Source organism: Amblyraja radiata, chromosome 20 (genome assembly GCF_010909765.2).
Source record: "Amblyraja radiata isolate CabotCenter1 chromosome 20, sAmbRad1.1.pri, whole genome shotgun sequence".
Taxonomy (NCBI): Eukaryota; Metazoa; Chordata; class Chondrichthyes; order Rajiformes; family Rajidae; genus Amblyraja; species Amblyraja radiata.
Genome location: NC_045975.1, coordinates 5,582,493 through 5,605,536, shown reverse-complemented (window position 1 = coordinate 5,605,536; position 23,044 = coordinate 5,582,493). Strand labels below are relative to the sequence as shown.

The 23,044-nt window shown below is 42.2% G+C and overlaps 1 protein-coding gene across 4 annotated transcripts; it reads right to left on the bottom strand.

Annotated features, from left to right (window-relative positions):
• Position 1: 1 nt before the first annotated feature.
• LOC116984533 (L-lactate dehydrogenase B chain-like) lies at positions 2-22,881 on the bottom strand. 4 transcript variants are annotated; one of them, XM_033038699.1, is made up of 8 exons: positions 22,719-22,881; positions 13,754-13,918; positions 11,670-11,784; positions 10,205-10,378; positions 5,634-5,807; positions 3,209-3,314; positions 2,694-2,817; positions 2-1,217 (listed from the first exon to the last, which is right to left on the bottom strand). In XM_033038699.1, the coding sequence occupies exons 2-8, from the start codon at positions 13,877-13,879 to the stop codon at positions 1,053-1,055; spliced, it is 984 nt and encodes a 327-aa protein (XP_032894590.1). In that variant the 5' UTR covers positions 13,880-13,918; positions 22,719-22,881; the 3' UTR covers positions 2-1,052. The 4 variants fall into 4 exon arrangements, with proteins under 4 accessions (XP_032894590.1, XP_032894589.1, XP_032894588.1 ...); XM_033038698.1 differs by having other exon boundaries at positions 22,699-22,804; XM_033038697.1 differs by lacking the exon at positions 22,719-22,881 and adding an exon at positions 15,569-15,703.
• Positions 22,882-23,044: the final 163 nt, after the last annotated feature.

Sequence of the window (23,044 nt, the reverse complement as noted above, 5' to 3'; positions counted from 1 at the left end):
CGTTTAGTATATTTTTATTCTGAAAGATTTAAAATAAAAATTGTATTCTATTACATTGACAGAAATGAGTGGCTGACTATTCATTCTCTAATACATTTTGGTATATAGTAACCAAGTTCTGACACTGCTCATTTCTAATTTATTTATGGTTAACTCATTGTTTGTGTAGCTGCAGGTCTCTACCAGAGGTTAATGAACTTTTATCTATTCATTGCTTCCTAGTTTTTCTTTACTAGTAATCCCTAGGCTTCCTCTATGCTTCAGTTTTAACATGTAGAAACAAAGGATTGTAGAGCAGGTTTTCAAAACAAAAGAGTGCTGGAGTAACTCAGTGGGTCGGGCAGCATCTGTGGAAAACATAGATAGGTATCCTCCCTGGAATCGCACCTGTTTCTCCCCTCCTCCTCCTCCCATTTCACCGTACATTCCTTCCTCTAGCTTCACACTTTGTAAGTCTTCAATCCTTTTGTCTCGTACCTTCTCTCTTTTCAACTATGCCGATCAACCCCACCCCCCCTCTCACGCCTGTATTCACCTTCTACCTGCCACACTTTCTCCTGCAAAGAACAAAGAATGGCAGGTTCTCTCTTCCTGCTTCCTCCCCCCTCCAACAATCAGTCTGAAGAAGGGTTCAAACCTGAAAGGCCACCTATCCATGTTCTCCAGAGATGCCGCCTAACCCGCTGAGTTACTCCAGCACTTTGTGTCTTTTTTCAGTTGTAACATGGATGATCATACAACACAGAAACAGGACCTTCAACCCAATTGTCAATGCCAACCATGATGCCCATCTTAGCTGGTCCCGTCTGTCCATGTTTGACCCATATTCCTCAAAACCTTTCCCATCTATAAGTTCACATTACATAGTTGTGATATTGATTTGCATTTTATCAGTTATTTGGTTTCATTTAACTCTATATAAGATGAAATCTAATTTTCATGTAATTACCAGCCAGCAAACGAGGTGACTAATGTACATATTTGATAAGACAACCAAATATGTTTTAACAATGGTCAAACAGTGTGAAGAGAACCAGCACTGGGCATTTTCTTCAAAGTCCAATTTCGCACTGAGCCTTTGTGAGATTTTCCACTCCGCATCTCAGCTGTCTCGCCTCGTCTTCGTCGAGCTGCTGCCGTATGATTCCGCACACTCCCGTGGCACCCAGAATGCAGGGGAGACTTAGGAAGACGTCGGTTTTGATGCCGTGCTCATTCTGAAGTACGGGTGGAACAAATGTTACAGCACAGAAGGTGATGTAAAAGTACAAATATTCATATTTGATAAAACACACTGGAGTAACTGAGCGGGTCAGGCAGCATCTCTGGAGAGAAGGAATGGGTGATGTTTCGGCTTCTTCAGACTGAGAGGCGGGAGAGGGAGGCAGAGATATGGAAGAGTAAGGTGTGAAAAACACAGATCAAAGGTGACGGTGATCAAGGAAATGTAGAATAGTACATTGTTGGCTCGGGGGACGGTGACAACAAGGCATACAATCAGTAATATTTAATCAGGTGAACAATAAACTAGTCAGAGAACTAGGATGGGGGAGGGACAGAGAGCGAGGGTTACTTGGAGTTACCGCTGGGGTGTAAGCTGCCCAAGCGAAATATGAGGTGCTGTTCCTCCAACTTGCGTTGGGCCTCACTCTGACAGTGGAGGAGGCCCAGGACAGAAAGGTCAGTGTGGGAATGGGAGGGGGAGTTATCTTCGGTATAAGCCAGCATCTGCAGTTCTTTCCTATTCAATATTCATATTTGGATGGGGCAACGGTTAAATTGGATGTGCACAATTAGAATATAGAACAGTACAGCTCACAAACAGGCTCTATGCCAACAATATCCGTGCCCAACATGCTGTTAAAGTTAAACTAATCTCCTGTGCCTGCACATGATCCATATCCCGCCAGTCCCTGCACATCATGTTGAAGTTGAGTTTGGTTTATTGCCACATGTGCCGAGGTATAATGAAAAGCTTTCGTTGTGTGCTAACCAGTCAACGCAAAGACAATACATGATTACAATCAAGACATCCACAGTGCGGCATACATGATAAAGGGGCCAATGCGAATAACGTTTAGTGCAAAATATAGTCCAAAATAGTCTGAGGGTCTCTGTGCCTATCTAGAAATCTCTTACACACTATAAACATATCTGCCTCCTCCCCCACACTGCCAGCACATTCTAACCTGCGGCCTACACCAACTTGAAGCCGCGGTCTCCGGTGGGGAAGAGCCGATTCTGGACTTACCTGGACTTTTACCTGTCTGCACATCTGGACGCCCGCAGCGGCGGCTGCGGAGGGTTGAGGTCCCGACCACGGGGGAAAATGGAGGAGGACTGACCAAATGTTGTGCCTTCCACCACAGTGATGAATGCTGTGGTGGATGTTTGTGTTAAATTTTTTGTGTGTTCTTTATCATTGTACCGCTGCTGGCAAATACATTTCACTTGCACTTTATGTGCAATGTGACGAATAAAACTGATTGTTGTTGATTGTTGACATTCCAGGCACCCACTACTCTCTATAAAAAACATGCGCCGCAAATCTTCTTTAAACTTTGCCCCTGTCACTTTAAACAAAAGCACCTGTAGAAATGCTGCACCATTCCCAGCTCCCAGCGAGGTCTGCTGTGGGGACCCAATAATGGTCTCCTATAGTGTTCTCTAAATGACAGCTGGTTAAAACTTACTTTTGCATTTGTGGTCACGAGTTGGATGGCCTTGAGATTTTTCACAATCGCATTCACAATATTCGCCACACTAAGACCCATTGCCCAAGAAATGCATCCTTTCAGCCTGATGACTTCTTGTCCACTATTATTGAGGAGGAAAAAAAACAAACAAAAAAAATATCAATTTAGACTATATATAGTGCGGGAACAGGCCCTTCGGCCCATCGAGACACTGCTAACCAGCGCTAACCCCGTGCTCTAACACTATCTTACACACTAGGGACAATAAGCTAATTAATCTACAAACTTGCATGGCTTGGGAGTGTGGGAGGAAACTGGAGCACCTGGAGAAAACCCATGCGGTCACAGGGAGAACGTACAAACTCTGTACAGACAGCACCCGTAGTCAGGATCGAACCTCAGCTCTACTGCTGCGCCACCTCAATTGAAACTGCTCCTTATATTTACAAATGCAATTAGGACCCATATCCGTTACTATGAGTGATCTTTGAGAAGAGCCCATCGACACTTACCTGTCGATGACCTTTTTATGAAATGCATCTCCATGGTTCTTTGACATGTGGACAGCCACATCCTTTAGCTTAATACCGGCCACGTTTGTGCCACTCCAAACTGGAACTACGGCAAAGACAAAAGCATTAGGTGTATTTCATGCACCATTAGGCAGCAAATTCAGAAAGCTAAATCAAGTAGGGTCTATCTAATCACTGAAAATATCAATGGCTTCTTGAACACTCAGTAAAATTATTGATTGTCGCATTATGTCAAGAAGTAAACTTTCAAAAGAGGTGATTTTTCATTTCAGCACTTTCATGCCAATCCCTGGAGGTAATATTGTTCCTGTTGCTATAGCGTTCTCCAATTACCTGTTGGAAAAGCTGTTCTTGCAAAAGAATAATTGAACGAGTAAGCAGTCAGTGATGCGCGGAAAGCAGATGTCATGCAGCTTATGGTATGAGCACGTAGTTCAACAGCAACAATGGAAATTTATAGAACAGAAGGCTATTCAGCAAACCACCAACTATCTCCGAGTCCCCCATTATCAAGATCCCCCGTGCCACTCTTGATCAGCATATTGTGTTCAGTTCTGGGCATCGTGTTATAGGAAAGATGTTGTCAAGCTGGAAAGGTACAGAGAAGAATTACAAGGAAGTTGCCAGGATGGGAGACTGAGCTCTAGGCAGAGGTTGAGAAGGCTGGGTCTCTATTCCTTGGAGCACAGGAGGATGAGGGGAGATCTTATAGAGGTGTATAAGATCATGAGAGGAATAGGTCAAGTAGATGGTACACAAAAATGCTGGAGAAACTCAGCGGGTGCAGCAGCATCCATGGAGCGAAGGAAATAGGCAACGTTTCGGGCCGAATCCCTTCTTCAGATGCACAGAGTAGGTGAATCGAGGACCAGAAGGTTAAGGGGAAAAGATTTAATAGGAGTCTGAGGGGTAACCTTTTCACCCAAAGGGTGGTGGGTGTATGGAACACGCTGCCAGAGTAGGTAATTGAGGCAGGAACTACCCCAATTTAAGAAATTACCTTGAAATCATCTGCAAATGTAGTAAAAAACAGACAGGTACATGGATAGGACAGGTTTGGAGGGATATGGACCAAATGCTGGCAGGTGGGACTAGTGTAGCTGGGACATATTGGGCTGAAGGGCCTGTTTCCACAATATATCACTATGACTCTATATGGGAACATGATATTGTTACTATCTGATGAAAGGGCAACAATGGCAACTCGAAATCCCAGGGTATTGAGTCTGCACGTGTGAGGGGGGAGATTAAAAAGAGGTGTATACTATTTAATTGAATTACTTTAATGTGGAGTGATTGACACAGACCAGCTACCACATGAAGGTCCAATGGAAAACAGGTCCAAGTACACAGACAGCCAGATCCTGCCACACACGCACATGAACACGTGAACATACGCCCCCCACACACACACAAATGTACTTCCTCTACATCCTTCGAAGACGGAGGAGATTCAATATGTTGATGAATACAAAACCATTGAGCCATTGAACTTCCGCACATGCACTGTAGAGCGCATATTGACTGGTTGCATCACAGCCTGGTTGGAATGCAAACACCCAGGAACGAAGGAGAATAGAAAAGGTGGTAGACACTGCCTGGTCCATCACGAGTACTGACCTTCCCACCATCGAAAGGATCTATTGGAAGCACTGCCAGAAAAAGGCAGCCAGCATCATAAGACCCTGACCACGGTCTCATTTCCCCCCTACCATTCGGAAGGTGGATCAGGAGTATTTAAAAAAACATCACCACCAGGTTCACGAATAGCTCCTTCCAAGAAACAACCAGACTGTTGAAAACAACAAAAGACTGGCTAAACTATGAGTGCAGGAAGGAACAGCTGATGCTGATTTAAACCGAAGTTAGACACAAAATGCTCGTAACACAGCGGGAAAGGCGGCATCTCTGGAGAAAAGGAATGGGTGACGCACAAAATGCTGGAGCAACTCAGGCAGCATCTCTGGAGAGAATGGGTGACATCACTGGAGACAATGGGTGATGGTCTGAAGAAATGTTCTCGAACCGAAACGTTACCCATTCCTCCTCTTCAGAGATGCTGCCTTTCCCGCTGAGTTACTCCAGCATTTTGTGTGCAGAAAGATATAAATGTCATGAGACAGACTGAGCCGAGGGATCACACATTCAAGTCCATAAGTCCGAGAAGCAGAATTAGGCCATTCGGCCCATCACGTCTACTCTGCTATTAATTCATAGCTGATGAAATTGCACATCCCACCACATTCAGTTGTGAATGATAGCTGACATTAACCTAGCCAACTAAATGAATTAATATTAACTAAGTGAAACAAATCCTTCAATATTAATGCATTTCTTAATTCAACGTACAATATCTTTAAAAACATTTAATCAGCATTGACGGAAATGACAAGAGGCTACTCACCACTTCCATATCCTTGTTCACCCACAATAGAGGTATGGATATTTGCTGGAAAAATTTTCAACTCTGCACTAAGTAAAAACCGAAGTCTTGCATTGTCCAAGTTAGTGCCAACGCCAATAACACGATTCTTTGGAAATCCACTCAGTTTCCAGGCAGCATAGGTCAATGGATCCACTGCAAAGTAAAACCAACCCCGAGAGAAAGTGAAGATACACACAAAGTGCTGGAGTAACTCAGTTGACCAGGCAGCATCTCTGGGGAAAAGGTATAGGCGACATTTCGGGTCGAGACCCTTCTTCAGACTGAGAGTCTGGGGAAAGGGAAACGAGAGATATATAGAGGGTGATATAGAGAGACAAAGTGATCTCACTATTACCATACAACACTGATACTCTTGGGTATCACCATTGCTCGTTAGTCAATGTTCCTGTTTAAGCACATGCTAAAGATTCCAAGGGACAACTTGAAGAGCCGCAGGTAGGTCAATGTCCTTTCTTCAATCATGCATGCAGTTTACACATTCTCGCTGTGACTAAGTGGGTTTCCTCCAGATTTACTGGTTTCTCCCCACATTCAAAAAATATGGGGGGGGGGGGGGGGGGGGGGGGGGGTGAATGATCAATTCACTCTCCACAGTTGGAGGTGAAATGAACATGGCAAATTGCCTTCACTGAAGGGCCTGTTTCAGCGTTCTATGATACTTTAATAACGAGATTATCCAGTCTTGTGTAGAAACAAAGAGCTGCAGATGCTGGTTTACAAAAAAAAAGACACACAATGCTGGAGCAACTCAGAAGGTCAGGCAGCATTTCTGGAGAAGATAGGTGACTTTTCGGTGACCCAGAAAGGGACCCGACCCGAAATGTCTGTCCTGTTGAGTTAGCTCAGCCCTCTGTTATGTTCTTTATCTATTGTGGATAAATGTGAGGTTATCCACTTTGGAGGCAAAAACAGGAAAGTAGATTATTATCTGAATGGTGGCCGATTAGGAAAGGGGGAGATGCAACGAGACCTGGGTGTCATGGTACACCAGTCATTAAAAGTAGGCATGCAGGTGCAGCAGGCAGTGAAGAAGGCGAATGGTATGTTAGCATTCATAGCAAAAGGATTTGAGTATAGGAGCAGGGAGGTTCTAATGCAGTTGTACAGGGTCTTGGTGAGACCACACCTGGAATATTGCGTACAGTTTTGGTCTCCTAATCTGAGGAAAGACATTCTTGCCATAGAGGGAGTACAGAGAAGGTTCACCAGACTGATTCCTGGGATGTCAGGACTTTCATATGAAGAAAGACTGGATAGACTCGGTTTGTACTCGCTAGAATTTAGAAGATTGAGGGGGGATCTTATAGAAACTTACAAATTTCTTAAGGGGTTGGACAGGCTAGATGCAGGAAGATTGTTCCCGATGTTGGGGAAGTCCAGAACTAGGGGTCACAGTTTAAGGATAAGGGGGAAATCTTTTAGGACCGAGATGAGGAAAACATTTTTCACACAGAGAGTGGTGAATCTCTGGAATTCTCTCCCGCAGAAGGTAGTTGAGGCCAGTTCATTGGCTATATTTAAGAGTGAGTTAGATGTGGCCCTTGTGGCTAAAGGGATCAGGGGGTATGGAGAGAAGGCAGGTACAGGATACCGAGTTGGATGATCAGCCATGATCATATTGAATGGCGGTGCAGGCTCGAAGGTCCGAATAGCCTACTCCTGCACCTATTTTCTATGTTTCTATGTTTCTATTCCTGGGATCAATCATAGGGCCGCAATAAGTGCACTTTGGCTTCTGTATTTAACAACTTCAAAATCAATGCGTTGTTTTACAGGCCATAAAACTCTTTCATGAACTTGCATGAAACATTTCAGCTCCATCTCGAACAACGGATGTTGAACCAGAAGGCACAGATTGCCTGGCAAGGAGCCAATATCTGTAAGAAATGAGGAAGGATAGAAAATGCTGTTGGAACTATTAAACAATTAGTAATCATTATAAAGAAAAATATTCAGGTTTAAATAAAAGACTCAAAGCCTGATGTGTCTTTTTTTTGTAAACCTGCATCTGCAATTCCTTGTGTATGCAAGTTCAAATCTCTGCTCCAGTAAAATATCTGAAACAAATAAAATTGCGATGTGATGTACAGTATTCCAGATTTTGGCACAGTGATTACATTACTGGACTAATAATCCAAAACGTTGTGATGCCAATGGTAATTTTTCACCTTGCCAACTGGGTTACGTAAATTCAGTTTGTTAAAATAATCTGGAATCTATAAAACATTTCCATCGCAGTAACTGGATTACACAATGTGAACATGTAGGTATGTTGCAAAGCCTACCTGAAGCGTCTTTGAAAATCTGCCGTTGCGGGTGTGCGCGATTTTGGCGCCGTTTAGAGGGGGCGGGTTTAAAACGCGATTTTCTCTAGGCTGTTCCAATCGAAAATGTTCAGCCTAGTTAATTATTAACGAAAAATCGCTGGAAGACCCCGTCGCAAAAGCTATTATTAGGTTTAAAGGCCTTGAATAATAGTTATAGTAGTTTAAAAATCAATCTCTAAACCCGCGACCGTCAGCAACCGCAGAGTCTCATAAAGCAAATAGCAGAAGTTAGGTTGTATATTTTTACATTAAAAAGGGCTTCTAAAGATCCCTTTATACAAAGTTTAATATTGCGAGTAGCTCAATTTGGGCCCATTATATCGCGCAGTATTTTTCTGGGCATTTGGGGCACAAATCTACCGCAATGTGAACGTTCTAAACCAGCGCGTTCCACAGGGTCCCACTGGAAAGCTGATTTAAATGGGCATTTATTTACAGCAATTGAACACTAAATTCCTTCCATTTGGTCTATAAATTAATGTAAATGAGATTTAAAAATCATGTTTTATTGTGAATTATTTGTGAATATTATTTGGACATTTAGGCTATTTAAAAATGTTAATAATTTATTAAGAAATGGATAGATGTTTAGATCTAGTAATTGAAGTCTGAAATTAGCTACAATTAGGTAACTAACTAATTATATGCTTTAATTTCAGGTCATCCAAGTAAGATTATTTTATATTTGTTTCAGAATGCTTCAATCTATGATAACTGAAAATTTCATTCAGTTCTCTTAATTTTTAAGAAAGTTATGGGCTTTTGACTGTTCACGATCACAACTTTTTTGTTATGTCCATAGAAAATCAATAGGGAACAAGATGCTCATTTCCGAGTATGAAAATGGCCATAACTTTTTAAATACTTGAGATATGAAAGTGAATTAGGTGTCAAATTAAACTTATTTTTATGCTTTATCTGATGGGATAAATTACAGACTTGATTTTTAAAATCTCAAAATTTTGTAACATTGCTAGAACATGGGCGGCAATGCTAGTATTTGTTAAGTTTCGTTTCGTTTATTGTCGCGTGTACCAAGGGACAGTGAAAAGTTTGCATGCTATCCAATCAGTGGAAGGACAGTACATGATTGCAATCAAGCCGTCCACAGTGTACAGGTACAGGATAAAGGGAATAACGTTTAACATTGTCCACCATAGTGGATGTAGTTAAAAGTCTACCATTTTGATGGGTCTGAAGTCACTCATGGACAAGAAAAAATAAGAGATTTCCTTCCCTGAAAGACATGGGTGAACCAGATTTATTTTATAAGAATTTTACAATTTACAAGGGGTTTGAAAGTTAGTTGATAAAAACATTTTTATTTTTAAATTCGATGTCCTTTGACTTATTTGAATTTAAATTCCCTATCAGCCATGGTGATATTGGATCACTCATTTATCTGGATCAGTGGCTCCAAACTTTAGATAGACACAAAATGCTGGAGTAACTCAGCGGGACAGGCAGCATCTCTGGAGAGAAGGAATGGGTGACGTTTCGGATCGAAACCCTTCTTCAGAGGCAGGGGAGAGGGAGACATCGAGATATGGAAGGGTAAGGAGTGAAAATGAGAGATCAAAAGGGACAAAGTTCAAGGAAAATGTAGAATAGATCGTTGTTATCCAGGGGAAGGTGACAACGGGGAATACAAAGTAAAATTTAATCAGGAGGATAGTCAAACTGATTGGAAAACTAGGATGGGGTAGGGATGGTGAGAGAGGGAAAGCAAGGGTTACTTGAAGTTAGAGAAGTCAATATTCATACCGCTGGGTTGTAAGCTGCCCAAGCGAAATATGAGACTTTAGTTGGTAGTCCAGTGACCTAAAGGTTTGCCTCTATACTCCAAGATATTGAAACTACTGGATTGTCATAGAGACCGAGGAATACAATACAATACAATACAATACAATACAAATTTATTGTCATTTGAGCCTCAGTGAGACTCAAACGAAATTCACACATGTCCTTTAAAGATGGAAAACTGCTGTCCTTAGCAACTCTGGCCTGCATGTTCACCAGACACAACGGCATTTGACTCGTATCTGTCCTGTGAAATAGACAGACAGGCCACTCGGGACATAACGAGGGATCTGCAATAAATACCAGTGACGTCCATTACCCCAAGAAGAATTATAAAAGAAAATTGGATTCACGGATGACAGTGAAGACTTTCACAGTGATCGGCAATCGATCATCTTTTACCTGGCTGAGAGACGATCAGCAAAATGGCAGATGGACTGTGCTTAGCCAATTGAGGGATTATCTCCTTGTAGAGAGCAACATTGTCCTTTAGCTGATTTGCATCAGGTTTTTGTCCTTTCATCCGCACACCAGCACAGATAATGCAAATTTTAGAATCTTGCGTAACTTTAAAATCTGGAGAATGGTAATTGGGGAAAGAAAAACATCAATCAGTTAAATATGAAAGGTAGGTATTTCAAATACATGCAATGCAACCAGACTTGGACTCAGCAAACTTTTTACTCCCTTTTTCCTCCACACATACTTATTATTGGATTGGAACAATATTACAAAGCCCGGTATAGACAGGGTGGTGAAGAAAGAATATGTTATGCTTCGCTTCATTTGGCATTGAGCATAAGAGGTGCGACATTATGTTACAGTTGTACAAGACGTTGGCGAGACTGCACGTGAAATATTGTGTGCAATTCTGCTCGACAAATTATAGGGAGGATATGAGAGTGCAGTAACATTTCACAAGGATGTTACCTGGACTCCAGTATTTGAGTTATAAGAAGGAACTCCTTAAGGAGATAAGCAGACACCATTTTCCCTGGAGTAAAGGTTTATAATATCAAAAAGGGCAAAGAATAGGTGGATGGTCACAGTCTTTTTCTCAAGGTAGGATAAACTGAAACTATGGGCAATAAGTTAAAGGTGAGAAGGGAAAGATTTAAAGGGAACCTGAGGAGCAGGTTTTCCATACAGAAGGTGGTGTGTACACAGAACTAGCTCCCAGAGGAAATGGTAGAGGTGGAAACTATTACACCATTTAAAAGCGTTGGACAGGTATATGGAAAGAAAGATCGAGAGGGATGAGGGCCAAACACAGGTTAAAGCGACTAGCTCAGATTTGTGTGAAAAAGATGCCCCTCGGGTTCCTATTAAATCTACCCCCCTATCCCCCTCACCTTAAACCCATGTCCTCTGGTTCTTGATTCTCCTATTCTGGGTAAAAGACTGTGCATTTACCCTATCTATTCCCCTCATGATCTAACACACCTCTTTAAGATCACCCCTCTTCCTGTGCTCAAAGGAATAAAGTTGTCGTCTGCTCAAGCTCTTCCTATAGCTCAGGCCTTCAGGTCCTGGCAACTTCCTCATAAATATATATATTTAGCTTATTTAGCTTATACATTATTGATAATATAGTATCCGATTCCTTCTCTGGCAGAACATTTTGTATTCTAAAAATATTAATATTTAACATATATTTAATATATATATTATTTAACATATTTAATACTATATATTATTGCCTGAAGATTACACTATTTCCATTGTACTTATTACCTATGATGGCAGTCAGAAATACAGATAGACAGACAATAAATAGGTAGCTGGACCAAGACAAGATTAAAATCTAATGTTTCTTCTAATATTGAAAAGAATTATGTCACAATAAATCCCATGACCCATCACAAACCTGTATCAGCTTTTATTCTGCATTTCATAAACAGACTACCATGCATCAAATCCATTGATTCCCCCTTAAGTCTGTCCGCGTGCCTATCGACAAGGACCAACTCGTCGGCTAAACTCTGTATAAGGGAATAAATGGAAAACACTGGATTTAGACTTGTCTTTGTGCTGTTTCCATGTCGGAAGTGTATTGTTGAGGTGATTCTAAGTGATCAGATATTTACATTTTCCTTTCATCAAGAATGCCCAATCGCTGGTCCAGAGACCAACAGTTGGCATCCATCTTTGACACATACGGGCCTGTGCCAAAGTCCATCACTGCTGCGTTAAAGGTGCCATGTAAATGAAAGTTGTTTTCATTCTGTATTTAACTGTGCAAGAACAGAAGCTAGAAGCTGCTATCAAGGTTTTAGTTAACAATGTCAGAGATAATTTCACCATCAAAACAGAGATTCTGAGGCAAGAGTCAAATTTGCTACCGTGTTCAAAATGTATCCATCTGCAAAAACCTTGCTAAGAATATTGCTTCAGCCAATTGACAACCAGAGCATGATATTTCTCAATGGCAAAAGTCATATTATTTGAACATATCAAAATTAAGGTTTTTGTAACCAGGAATCACCGTCTTAAAACCTTTTACTCAGCATTAACATCTATTTAATAGGCAATAATGTCCCTCAGCCCACACCATTGAAATAAATTATTTACCTATTATCCCAGTGCTGTCAATGGGAGTATGTTATGTGCAAATTGACTAATATATTCTGACATGGCTGAGGCAACACTGTAAGAATACTTCAAATGCTTATATAGTCGTCAAGAAAGTTGGTTCGTCTCAAGGCCTTTGTGAGCATTGGGACAACCAATGTTGCTGTATGGAGTTACTCAGCGGGTCAGCCAGCAACTCTGGAGAAAAGGAATAGGTGATGCTTCGGGTTGAGACCCTTCTTCAGACTGACAGTCAGGTAAGAGGGAAACTAGAGGTACTAGTTTCCCTCTCCCCTGACTCTCAGTCTGAAGAAGGTTCTCGACCCGAAACAACACCTATTCCTTTTCTCCAGAGCTGCTGCCTAAACCACTGAGTTACTCCAGCATCTTGGGTCTATCTTCAGTGTAAACCTGCATTTGCAGTTCCTTCCAACACAATGTTGAAGTATGTTTCATATCAGAGATGAACCCTACTCCTCTTCAATATCTACAAATTTGGAATTCCTATGTAGCTCCTGACAAAGTAATTACACTTGAGTCTATTTTGAAAAGCTGAGTGATTGTCATTTTGAGTCCTCCTAGGTTCTCAGTTCAATTCAGTTTAGTTTACTGTCACGTGTACCGAGGTACAATGAAAAGCTTTTGTTGTGTGCTAACCAGCCAGCAGAAAGACAATGGGGATCTTATAGAAACTTACAAAATTCTTAAGGGGTTGGACAGGCTAGATGCAGGAAGATTGCTCCCGATGTTGGGGAAGTCCAGGACAAGGGGTCACAGCTTAAGGATAAGGGGGAAATCCTTTAAAACCGAGATGAGAAGAACTTTTTTCACACAGAGAGTGGTGAATCTCTGGAACTCCCTGCCACAGAGGGTAGTCGAGGCCAGTTCATTGGCTATATTTCAGAGGGAGTTAGATGTGGCCCTTGTGGCTAAGGGGATCAGAGGGTATGGAGAGAAGGCAGGTACGGGATACTGAGTTGGATGATCAGCCATGATCATATTGAATGGCGGTGCAGGCTCGAAGGGCCGAATGGCCTACTCCTGCACCTAATTTCTATGTTTCTATGTAATACATGATTGCAATCGAGCAATTCACAGTGTACAGATACACGCAAAGGAAATAACGTTTAGTACAAGATAAAGCCAGTAAAGTCTGGTCAAAGATAGTAGTTCAGGACTGCAGGATAGTAGTTCAGGTTCTGACACTAATAGGATTAGTTGTTTCCTGACTAATTTCAATAAATAAGGTTCAGAAAGGTGAAATATAAATACACTTTGCTAGTTCATTAATTTGTTTATTATGTCTGAATCTTTAACAAAAATAGATAAAAAATTAAAACAATAAAACGAGTACACTGAATACTGAATGTTAGACGTTACCTTCTGTGCAATGATAACAGCACATGCCATGCCAACTTCCCCAGCGCCCACTATTGAGAGCTTTGAAGAAGGTTTGACAGACACTGGTGGGACTATCACTTTGAACAGATCATCTTGCATGCTCATCGTCTTTAATTGTGCTGTCAACTTCAAAAGATCAGAAATCTAAAAAGGTGAAAAAGATATTGACTCATATGGTGCAAAAACATGAGCAAGTTATTTAAAAAAAGTGACAATTGGCAACAAATTCTTTACTGAATCTTGTGCCTCAAGTGTGATGTTAATATTTCCATTTTATTTTTGCATGGAGAAACTCAGCGGGTCAAGCAGCATCTCTGGAGAACATGGACAGGTGACGTTTCGTTTCTTCAATAAGGCTCCCGACCCGAAATGTCACCCATCTGCTTTCTCCAGAGATGCTGCCTGACCCGCTGAGTTACTCCAGCAATATGTGCCTATCTTCGGTATAAACGGGACGATCAGCCATGATCACAATGAATGGCGGTGCTGGCTCAAAGGGCCGAATGGCCTCCTCCTGCACCTATTTTCTATGTTTCTAAACTGGTACCTGCAGTTCCTTTTTATTACATTGAAAATGCTTTCTGACCGCAGTGATACAGCGGAAGTCTTGCAACACCAGAGACCCGAACGGTCCTGTGCTGTCTGTACGGAATTAGTACGTTCTCCCTGTGACCGTGTGGGTTTTCTCCGTGTGCTCCGGTTTCCTCCCACACTCTAAAGATGTACAGGTTTGTGGGTTAATTGACTCTGTAAATTATAAATTGTGTAGGATAGTGCTAATGTATGATATCAAACTAATCTTGATTTGATTTTACACTTGATGCTCGGCCTCTGATTTTGCAACAGCAGTGAACTCTGCACTGAAGGCCAGACCAACTACCACCCATCGCATCACATATTCTCCATCCTGCTATCTGGGAAGAGGTACAGGAGCATTAGCTGCAAAACCAGCAGGATGCTCCTCAGCTTCTTCCCGCAGGCTATAAGACTGATAAACGGACTTTGCCCCCTGCCAAAGTATCGCGCACCAACCACCAACCTGGACACACTGCGGCAGAGCCACTGTCGTGCCGCTGCCGATCGACACGCCTGTTGATGTTTAGTAGAGAGTAGAGTGTTTAATTTGTTCATGATATATGTATTTTTATTTCTATTTATTTTTTACTGCACACTGAATGGACACTGGTTGAGCAACGTTTTTTTGTTTCCTCTGGGTATGTGAGCACCCAGGAAAATGACAATAAAGATATACTATACTATCCCTGACTCAGCAGAACATATTTCACTGCCACAGTTGTGAACTAAACCATCATCCGACCAGCATTTGTGTCTATTTTTAATGTTGTATAAATCAACATCTGCAGTTCCTTGTTTCTACAAGCAATATGTTATTCAGCATTTTCCTTGAGCCGCATCCTGTTGATGTCTCGTTGTCATTCCCTACCCTTCCTTATCTCTGTGCAACCCCCCCCCCCCCCCTCCCCCCCCCCCCCCCCCCCCCCTCCCTCCCCCTCCTCCTTCCTCTCCTCTCCCCTGACTCTCAGTCAAAAGAAGGGTCTCGACCCGAAACGTCACCTATTCCTTCTATCCGGAGATGCTGCCTGTTCCGCTGAGTTTACTCTGGCATTTTGTATCTATCTTCAACATATTGCAGATTAGTCTAGTTTAGAAATAGAGATCTGACCTGTTTTGACTTGACGTCCTCTCCACCTTTCAGCGAGTGTTTGTCTTCGCAACCTTCTCGTTTCCCCCTTCAAAACTATTCCCAAAGCTGCGTCCAAGGCTCAGTCCAACCTCGCTCGCACTCTCTAGGCAATGGACTTTGATACACGGGAGGAAGAGCGCTTCATACAGGTCACTGAGGCTGTCAAACGTACAGGTCACTGAGGCTGTTCACACGGCAGCGCCAGAAAGGGTGTCGCCTCACAGCGATCTCCCTGCACTGATTGTCAGACAACCCTGTCACACCTTACGCAACATTGGGAGCAAAGGCAAAGCACAACGGGGGCGCTGGAAGGCAACAAATGCTGCAAATATAATGCAAGGGAAAGTAATTGCAGATGCTGGTTTATACCAAAGATAGGCATTAAACGCTGGAGTAGCTCAGCGGCACAGGCAGCATCTCTGTAGAGAAGGAATGGGTGACGTTTCGGATCGAGACGTCTGAAGAAGGGTGTCCCTGTCCGGCATTTGGTATCGAACCTGGATAGATGACATTTCACAGAGTGCTGAAGTAACTCAGCAAGTCAGGCAGCATCTCTGAACAACATGGACAGGTGACACTTCGACTAGGGACCCTTCTTCAGATCCCGAGAATACTGGAAATAGTTGCTGGAAATACTCGGCGTGAAGCTAACCGTCCCTCCAACAGATATCCCCCCCCCCCCGTGCACCCATTTCTCCCACTATCCCCCCGCCCCCCCCGCAAACCCTTCCCAAAAAGACACAAAGTGCTGCAGTAACTCATCCCGTGAAAAGATCCCTTAAAAACTATCCCTTAAAAATACACATGTGCTGGAGTAACTCAGCAGCTCAGGCAGCATCTCCAGAGAACATGGATAGGTGAGTTTTTTTTTAAATCTGTATGTAACAACACAAATTCGTATTTCCGTACGAAATACGGAAAATAGCGCGGGGCCCCTTTAGGTGCGGGGCCCAATTGGGAGCAATCAGTCCAATCAGCTTAAGGCCGGCCCTGGGCAGATGTATGCCAGATGAAGTTTAATGTGGATAAATGTGAGGTTATCCACTTTGGTATCAAAAACTATCTAAATAGTTTTATATATTACAAATTCCCAAACGAGCATCCTGAATTTATTCAATCTAATAGAGGAATTTGGCTCTTTCTCCGGTTATAGAATAAATTGGAATAAAAGTGAAATTATGTCATTAAAACCCCAGAAAGCGAATCACCTATTAAAATTTCCATTTAAAATCGCAACGGAAAAATTTAAGTATTTGGGTATTCAAGTTACTAGAAGATATAAATCATTATTTAATGCAAATTTTATACCATTATTAAATACATTTGATTCACTGATTAAATTTTGGAGAACGCTCCCACTGTCACTAATCGGCAGAATAAACGCTATAAAAATGATAGCGCTACCACAAATAATATATTTATTCCAATCTATACCGATATATATACCAAAACACTTAAAAAAAAATGAGACTCGAATATTTTTAATTTTATTTGGGATTATAAAGCACATAGAATTAAAATAAATCACTTGTGCAAACCCAAAGAGGTGGAAGGGTTTGCATTACCTAATTTTCTATACTATTATTGGGCAGTACATATTAAAAATATAATTTATTGGTTGGACAGTTCTGCACAACAGTTGGAATGGATAAGAATGGAGAAAGAGGATTGCGCCCCCTACGATCTAGGAGCGATCATTTTCCCCCCCAATAAAGCTGAATAATATGTTATATAAGAAGAATCCAATTATACAAAATACAATACAAATCTGGAAATAAATAAAATTCACTTTAAAATTAAGAAATTTATCAGTGTTAACACCAATAGTGAATAACCCAGTATTTAAACCATCTGGTATGGATAAAACATATAAACAATGGGAAAAAGTGAGAATTAAAAAGGTAGGTGATTTGTATGATTTGGGAAATTTATTATCATTTCAACAACTAAAATCAAAATTTAAATTGAATAACAATCAATATTTTAAATACCTACAGGTATGTGACTTTATGAAGAAATATACACCAAGATTCCAAAGTATAATTTTAGACCCACTGGAAGAAGTAATGAATATCAATGCGGAGTCAACAAAATTAATATCATACTTGTTTAACAATATTTTAAATATAGAATTACCATCAACAGAGGCAATTAGAGAAGACTGGGAAAAAGAATTAATGATAAAAATCTCAAAAGAAACATGGGAAAAATATTTGATACATATACATAAATGTTCGATCAAAGCTAGACATAACTTAATTCAATTAAAAATATTACATAGATTATATTATTCCAAAACTAGGTTGAATAAATTTTATCCAAATATTTCTCCCATTTGTGATAAATGTCTTTCTCAAAATGCCAATATTACGCACTCATTTGTCTCTTGTTCAAAACTTTATAAATTTTGGTGTGATATATTCTCAAAGATATTTAAGACAAAAATGGAACCTAACACTGAAATGATTATATTTGGAGTAAGTGGAGATGGGAACAAATTAAATACACACCAAAACTCACTGTTCAATTATGGGTTAATAACAGCAAAAAAACTTATACTTAAATTTTGGAAAAATGTTAATATACCAACATTTAAAATGTGGATCAGTAATATGCTGGACACAGCACATTTGGAAGAAATGAGACTCCTCCTAATAGACAAACAAGACCTATTCTTAAGGAGTTGGTCCCCATTTATTGATTTCTTGGATTCATGTGGTGACATAGTATCATGAAAACCAACAGTTTCAGGTATGGGTGAAAGATGATTTAGAATATTAAAAAAAACATCTCACTGTGGCAATGGAATAATCTCCCTCTAGCTTTCTTTCTTCACTTATTCCTTCTCTTTCACTTTTTCTTTATTGGTTTTTCACCCATGCTCACTAATCTATTCTTCACCTTTCACAACCTCTTTTTCTTCTCTCCTTTCTCACTTCTCTCTTTAAAAAAAAGGGAAGTTGTACAGAGAATGTAATATGTTAACACCGTTTTTGTACCAATGCATTGTACTCACTTCTAATAAATAAAATATTAAAAAATAAAAAAAAAACTATCTAAATGGCGTCAAGATGGGAAAAGGGGAAGTACAACGGGATCTGTGGGTCCTTGTTCATCGGTCTATTAAGTGTAATCATGCAGAAACAGCAGGCAGTGAAGAAAGCGAATGGCATGTTGGCTTTTATAACAAGAGGAGTCGAGCATAGGAGCAAAGAGGTCCTTCTGCAGTTGTACAGGGCCCTAGTGAGACCACACCTGGAGTATTGTATGCAGTTTTGGTCCCCTAATTTGAGGAAGGACATTCTTACTACTGAGGGAGTGCAGCATAGGTTTACAAGGTTAATTCCCGGGATGGCGGGACTGTCATATGCTGAGAGAATGGAGTGGCTGGGCTTGTACACTCTGGAGTTTAGAAGGATGAAAGGCGTTCTTATTGAAACATATAATATTATTAAGGGTTTGGACACGCTAGAGGCATGATACATGTTCCCGATGTTGAGGGAGTCCAGAACCTGGGGCCACAGTTTATGAATAAGGGGTAAGCCATTTAGAAGATGAGGAAACACTTTTTCTCACAGAGAGTTGTGAGTCTGTGGAATTCTCTGCCTCAGAGGGCATGGAGGCCGGTTCTCTGGATACTTTCAAGAGAGAACTAGATAGGGCTCTTAAAGATAGCGGAGTCAGGGGATATGGGGAGAAGGCAGGAACGAGGTACTGATTAGGGATGATCAGCCATGATCATGTTGAATGGCGGTGTTGGCTCGAAGGGCCGAATGGGCCGAATGGGCAACTCCTGCACCTATTGTTTATTGGTAGCGGTCACTGTATGGGGATCAATGAGGATCTGAAAGAGGCCTGAATGAAATAGGTCCCTGCACAAGACTCCATAGGTTTTAGTTTATTATGTCTCGTCTACCGAAGTACAGTGAAAACCTCTGTTTTGCATACTATCCAAATGAATCAGCTAACACGATACAGAAATACAATCAAATCAAATTCAACTGTAATAGATAGAGAAAAGAGCAAGATGCAGAGTGCAGGATATATGTTCATCAGCATTGTAGCACACCAGTTCCATAGACAAAGTCCAAAGTCCACATAGGGGTAAAAGTGAATCAGACATGACCAGATCTTATGGAAGGACCTTTCAGAAGCCAAATGACAGAGGAGAAGAAGCTGTTCCTAAGTCTTCTGTACCTTCTGCTGGACAGGACCAGGTAGATTGAAGGACTGATGGTGCAATCATTTTGAAGGTGGCAGAAATGTCAGAGAATGATGTGCAGGTTGTAGAAGCTGGTGGGGTAAAGGTACAGACCAGGAGAACTCTATCCTTGTCCCAGCTGCAGGAGGGGTAGTAAGAGCAGAACTGCAGGACACTGAGGAGAGAGGGGACACAGATATGGAATTCATCGACAATAGCAGAGGGTGAAACCACGTTTATGAAGAAAGAGGACATCTCAGGTGTCCTAGAGTGGAAATCCTCATCTTGGGAGCAGATGCGGCAGAGAGGGAGAAATTGATAGTAAGGGATGTCATCCTCACAGGAGAGGGGGTGGGTGAGGTGTAGGAAGAGGGTAGAGAGGGCGGTCAAAAGAGGGGTTGTTGAGTTTCACCAAGCGGAAGAGAGTGTTAGTTGAAGGGAACTGATTGGGTCTCTGTGGTTTCCTTCAATGTGGATTAGCTGTTGAACATGAGAGCAAGGTCTAGATCCAATGAGTAGATGGACCAATACTATTGGAAACCAGCCTCTGCTATACCAGGGTTACATAGAAACATAGACATAGAAAATAGGTGCAGGAGTAGGCCCTGCAGCCCTTCAAGCCTGCACCGCCATTCAATATGATCATGGCTGATCATCCAACTCAGTATCCTGTACCTGCCTTCTATCCATACCCCCTGATCCCTTTAGCCACAAGGGCCACATCTAACTCCCTCTTAAATATAGCCAATGAACTGGTATCAACTACCTTCTGTGGCAGAGAATTCCAGAGATTCACCACTCTCTGTGTGAAAAATGTTTTTCTCATCTCGGTCCTAAAAGATTTCCCCCTTATCCTTAAACTGTGACCCCTTGTTCTGGACTTCCCCAACATTGGGAACAATCTTCCTGCATCTAACCTGTCCAACCCCTTAAGAATTTTGTTCGTTTCTATAAGAAAATAAATTTAAAAATAAAGAAAACCCAAATTATTTATAATTTATCCGTAATTTATGCAATATGATGCATAGCCTGGAGAAGGAAGCTGCCGCCCCTGAAGACGGAGAAATGGAGAGGAGGATGGAGGGAGAAGGTGGCGGATGTTGGACAAAAGGCCTGGTAAGAAGAACTGGGGGGGGGGGGGGGAGGTTCTGACCTTCCATGCCCACAAGGGTGGCTGCGGGAGGTGCCCCCCAGGGAACATGGGCTGAAGTGGGCCGTGCAAAGAGAGGGACAGTTCACAGGACGATCGGAATGGAGGCGACAGCTACAACTCTCCTTAATACAACTATTTTGCAGCTGGGACTGCAAAATGGCGCCAAAATCGTGACTTTTGCATACTCATTGGGTTGGTCTGTACATTCTGTACTGACCGGGGAACTGTATGCTGAGAGTCTTTCTGTTCTTTACGCAAAAAAGTATTTTGTTGTACCTTGGTAGAGGTGATAATAAAGAAAGCATTGAACCATTGAGCAATTACAATTCAGAAACCAGTCATTCCACTCTTGTGGGGTGGAGTAATTAAACTTGACATGTGCTGCACTGTCTGACTATGATTATGAGCCTCCACCCATTTCTCCCATAGTTCCTACACCCTTTTTGTGCTTATCTATTTTCCATTTCAATATATCTATGCTATCTTATCTGTTACATTATTTTATTTCCCATCAAGAAACACCTTATTTTAAGAAGGAACTGTAGATGCTGGAAAATCGAAGGTACACAAAAATGCTGGAGAAACTCAGCAGGTGCAGCAGCATCTATGGAGCGAAGGAAATAGGCAACGTTTCGGGCCGAAACCCTTCTTCAGACCTTCTACCAACACCTTATTTTAGTTTAGTTTAGAGATAAGAGTGCGGAAACAGGCTCTTCGGCCCACAGAGTCCGCACCGACCAGCGATACCCATACATTAACGCTATCCTACACACACTAGGGACAATTTACAATTTTACCAAGCCAATTAACCTACAAACCTGTACATCTTTGGTGTGTGGGAGGAAACCAAAGATAGAGCTCTGAAAGATAGCGGAGTCAAGGGATATGGGGAGAAGGCAGGAACGGGGTAATAATTGTGATCAGCCATGGTCACAGTGAATGGCGGTACTGGCTTGAAGGGCCAAATGGCCTACTCCTGCACCTATTGCCTCTTGTCTAATGTCAATCTCAGAGAAAACCCACGTAGGTCACAGGGGGAACGCACAAACTCCTGATATTCTTCATTCTACAATTAAAAACTACTACTGTAAAGCACATATGTCCACGCCATTACTGATACAAGACGACACATGATTACAATCGAGCCGCCAACAATGAGAGGTTTAAAAGTGTGGAGTGATCGTAATGATCACTCTGGGATCTGAGAGCTGCCTGACTTGGGTGCCATCTTTCATGTCATGGGTTTGGAGATACTATCAGAATACTCGAGGCATTCATCAGCAGCAAATTTTGTGGATGGCACATATTTCTGTCACAGCGTGCTGATGACAGGGTAATCAATTGTGCCCTGTAGAGATGTTAGAGATGTTTTCAGGTGAAGGGAGGTGAGTAATTAATGCAGGATATCCAAACCCAGGACCTATTCGCAGTATCATGGACCTTCTTCAGACGTTCATAAGTTCTAGGAGCAGAATTAGGCCATTCGGCCCATCTAGTCTACTCCACCATTCAATCATGGCTGATGCATCTCTCAGAGACACAATATTTATGTGACTGTCCAATTCAATTTGACCAGGTGAAGGCTCCTTCAGTCCAAACTTCACCTTCTTGAGTGGGAGGTCCGCTGTTTGGTTGATGATTCTTCTCCTCAGACTTGAAACTCGCCCTCCAAGGATGAATATAAGAAGGAACTGCAAATGCTAGCCTGGTTTAAACCGAAGATAGACACACAAAAAGCTGAAGTAACTCAGCGGGACAGGCAGCTTCTCTCGAGACCCTTCTTCAGACAAGGATAAGTGTTTGGATACAATGCATTTATCTTTATATAGATGTTTAGGGGGGTAGGGTAGGGGGGGCTGCATTACCTGTCGCCTCAGGAGCTCACCTGTCCTGGGAATGGCACATGCAGGGTCCGGGGCGGCGGCCGCTCCAACTGTCAGGTGAAGCCCGGCCCGTTGCCCTGGCGACGAGCGCGAGGCTGCGTGGTGACGCGTGGAGCGGGGTGGGGGGGGGCGCGCGCGCGCTGGCCGGTTGCCCGGGCGGAGCGGAGCAACGCAACGTGGTGGATGACGGCCACGGGCGGGAGCGAGCGCGCACGCGCGCGGCGTGGTGGTGGTGGATGACGGCGACGGGCGGGAGCGAGCGCGCTCGCGGCGTGGTGGATGACGGCGACGGGCGGGAGCGAGCGCGCTCGCGGCGTGGTGGTGGTGG

What these genes read in the sequence shown, in the direction of transcription:
- LOC116984533 (XM_033038699.1), bottom strand. Translation starts at nt 13,879, where the DNA reads ATGAGCATGCAAGATGATCTGTTCAAAGTGATAGTCCCACCAGTGTCT. An exon ending in TGAACAAGGATATGGAAGTG is followed by an intron (nt 3,315 to 5,633) that starts GTGAGTAGCCTC and finishes TCTTTGCCGTAG; the next exon opens with TTCCAGTTTGGAGTGGCACA. An exon ending in CATAAAAAGGTCATCGACAG is followed by an intron (nt 2,818 to 3,208) that starts GTAAGTGTCGAT and finishes CCTCAATAATAG; the next exon opens with TGGACAAGAAGTCATCAGGC.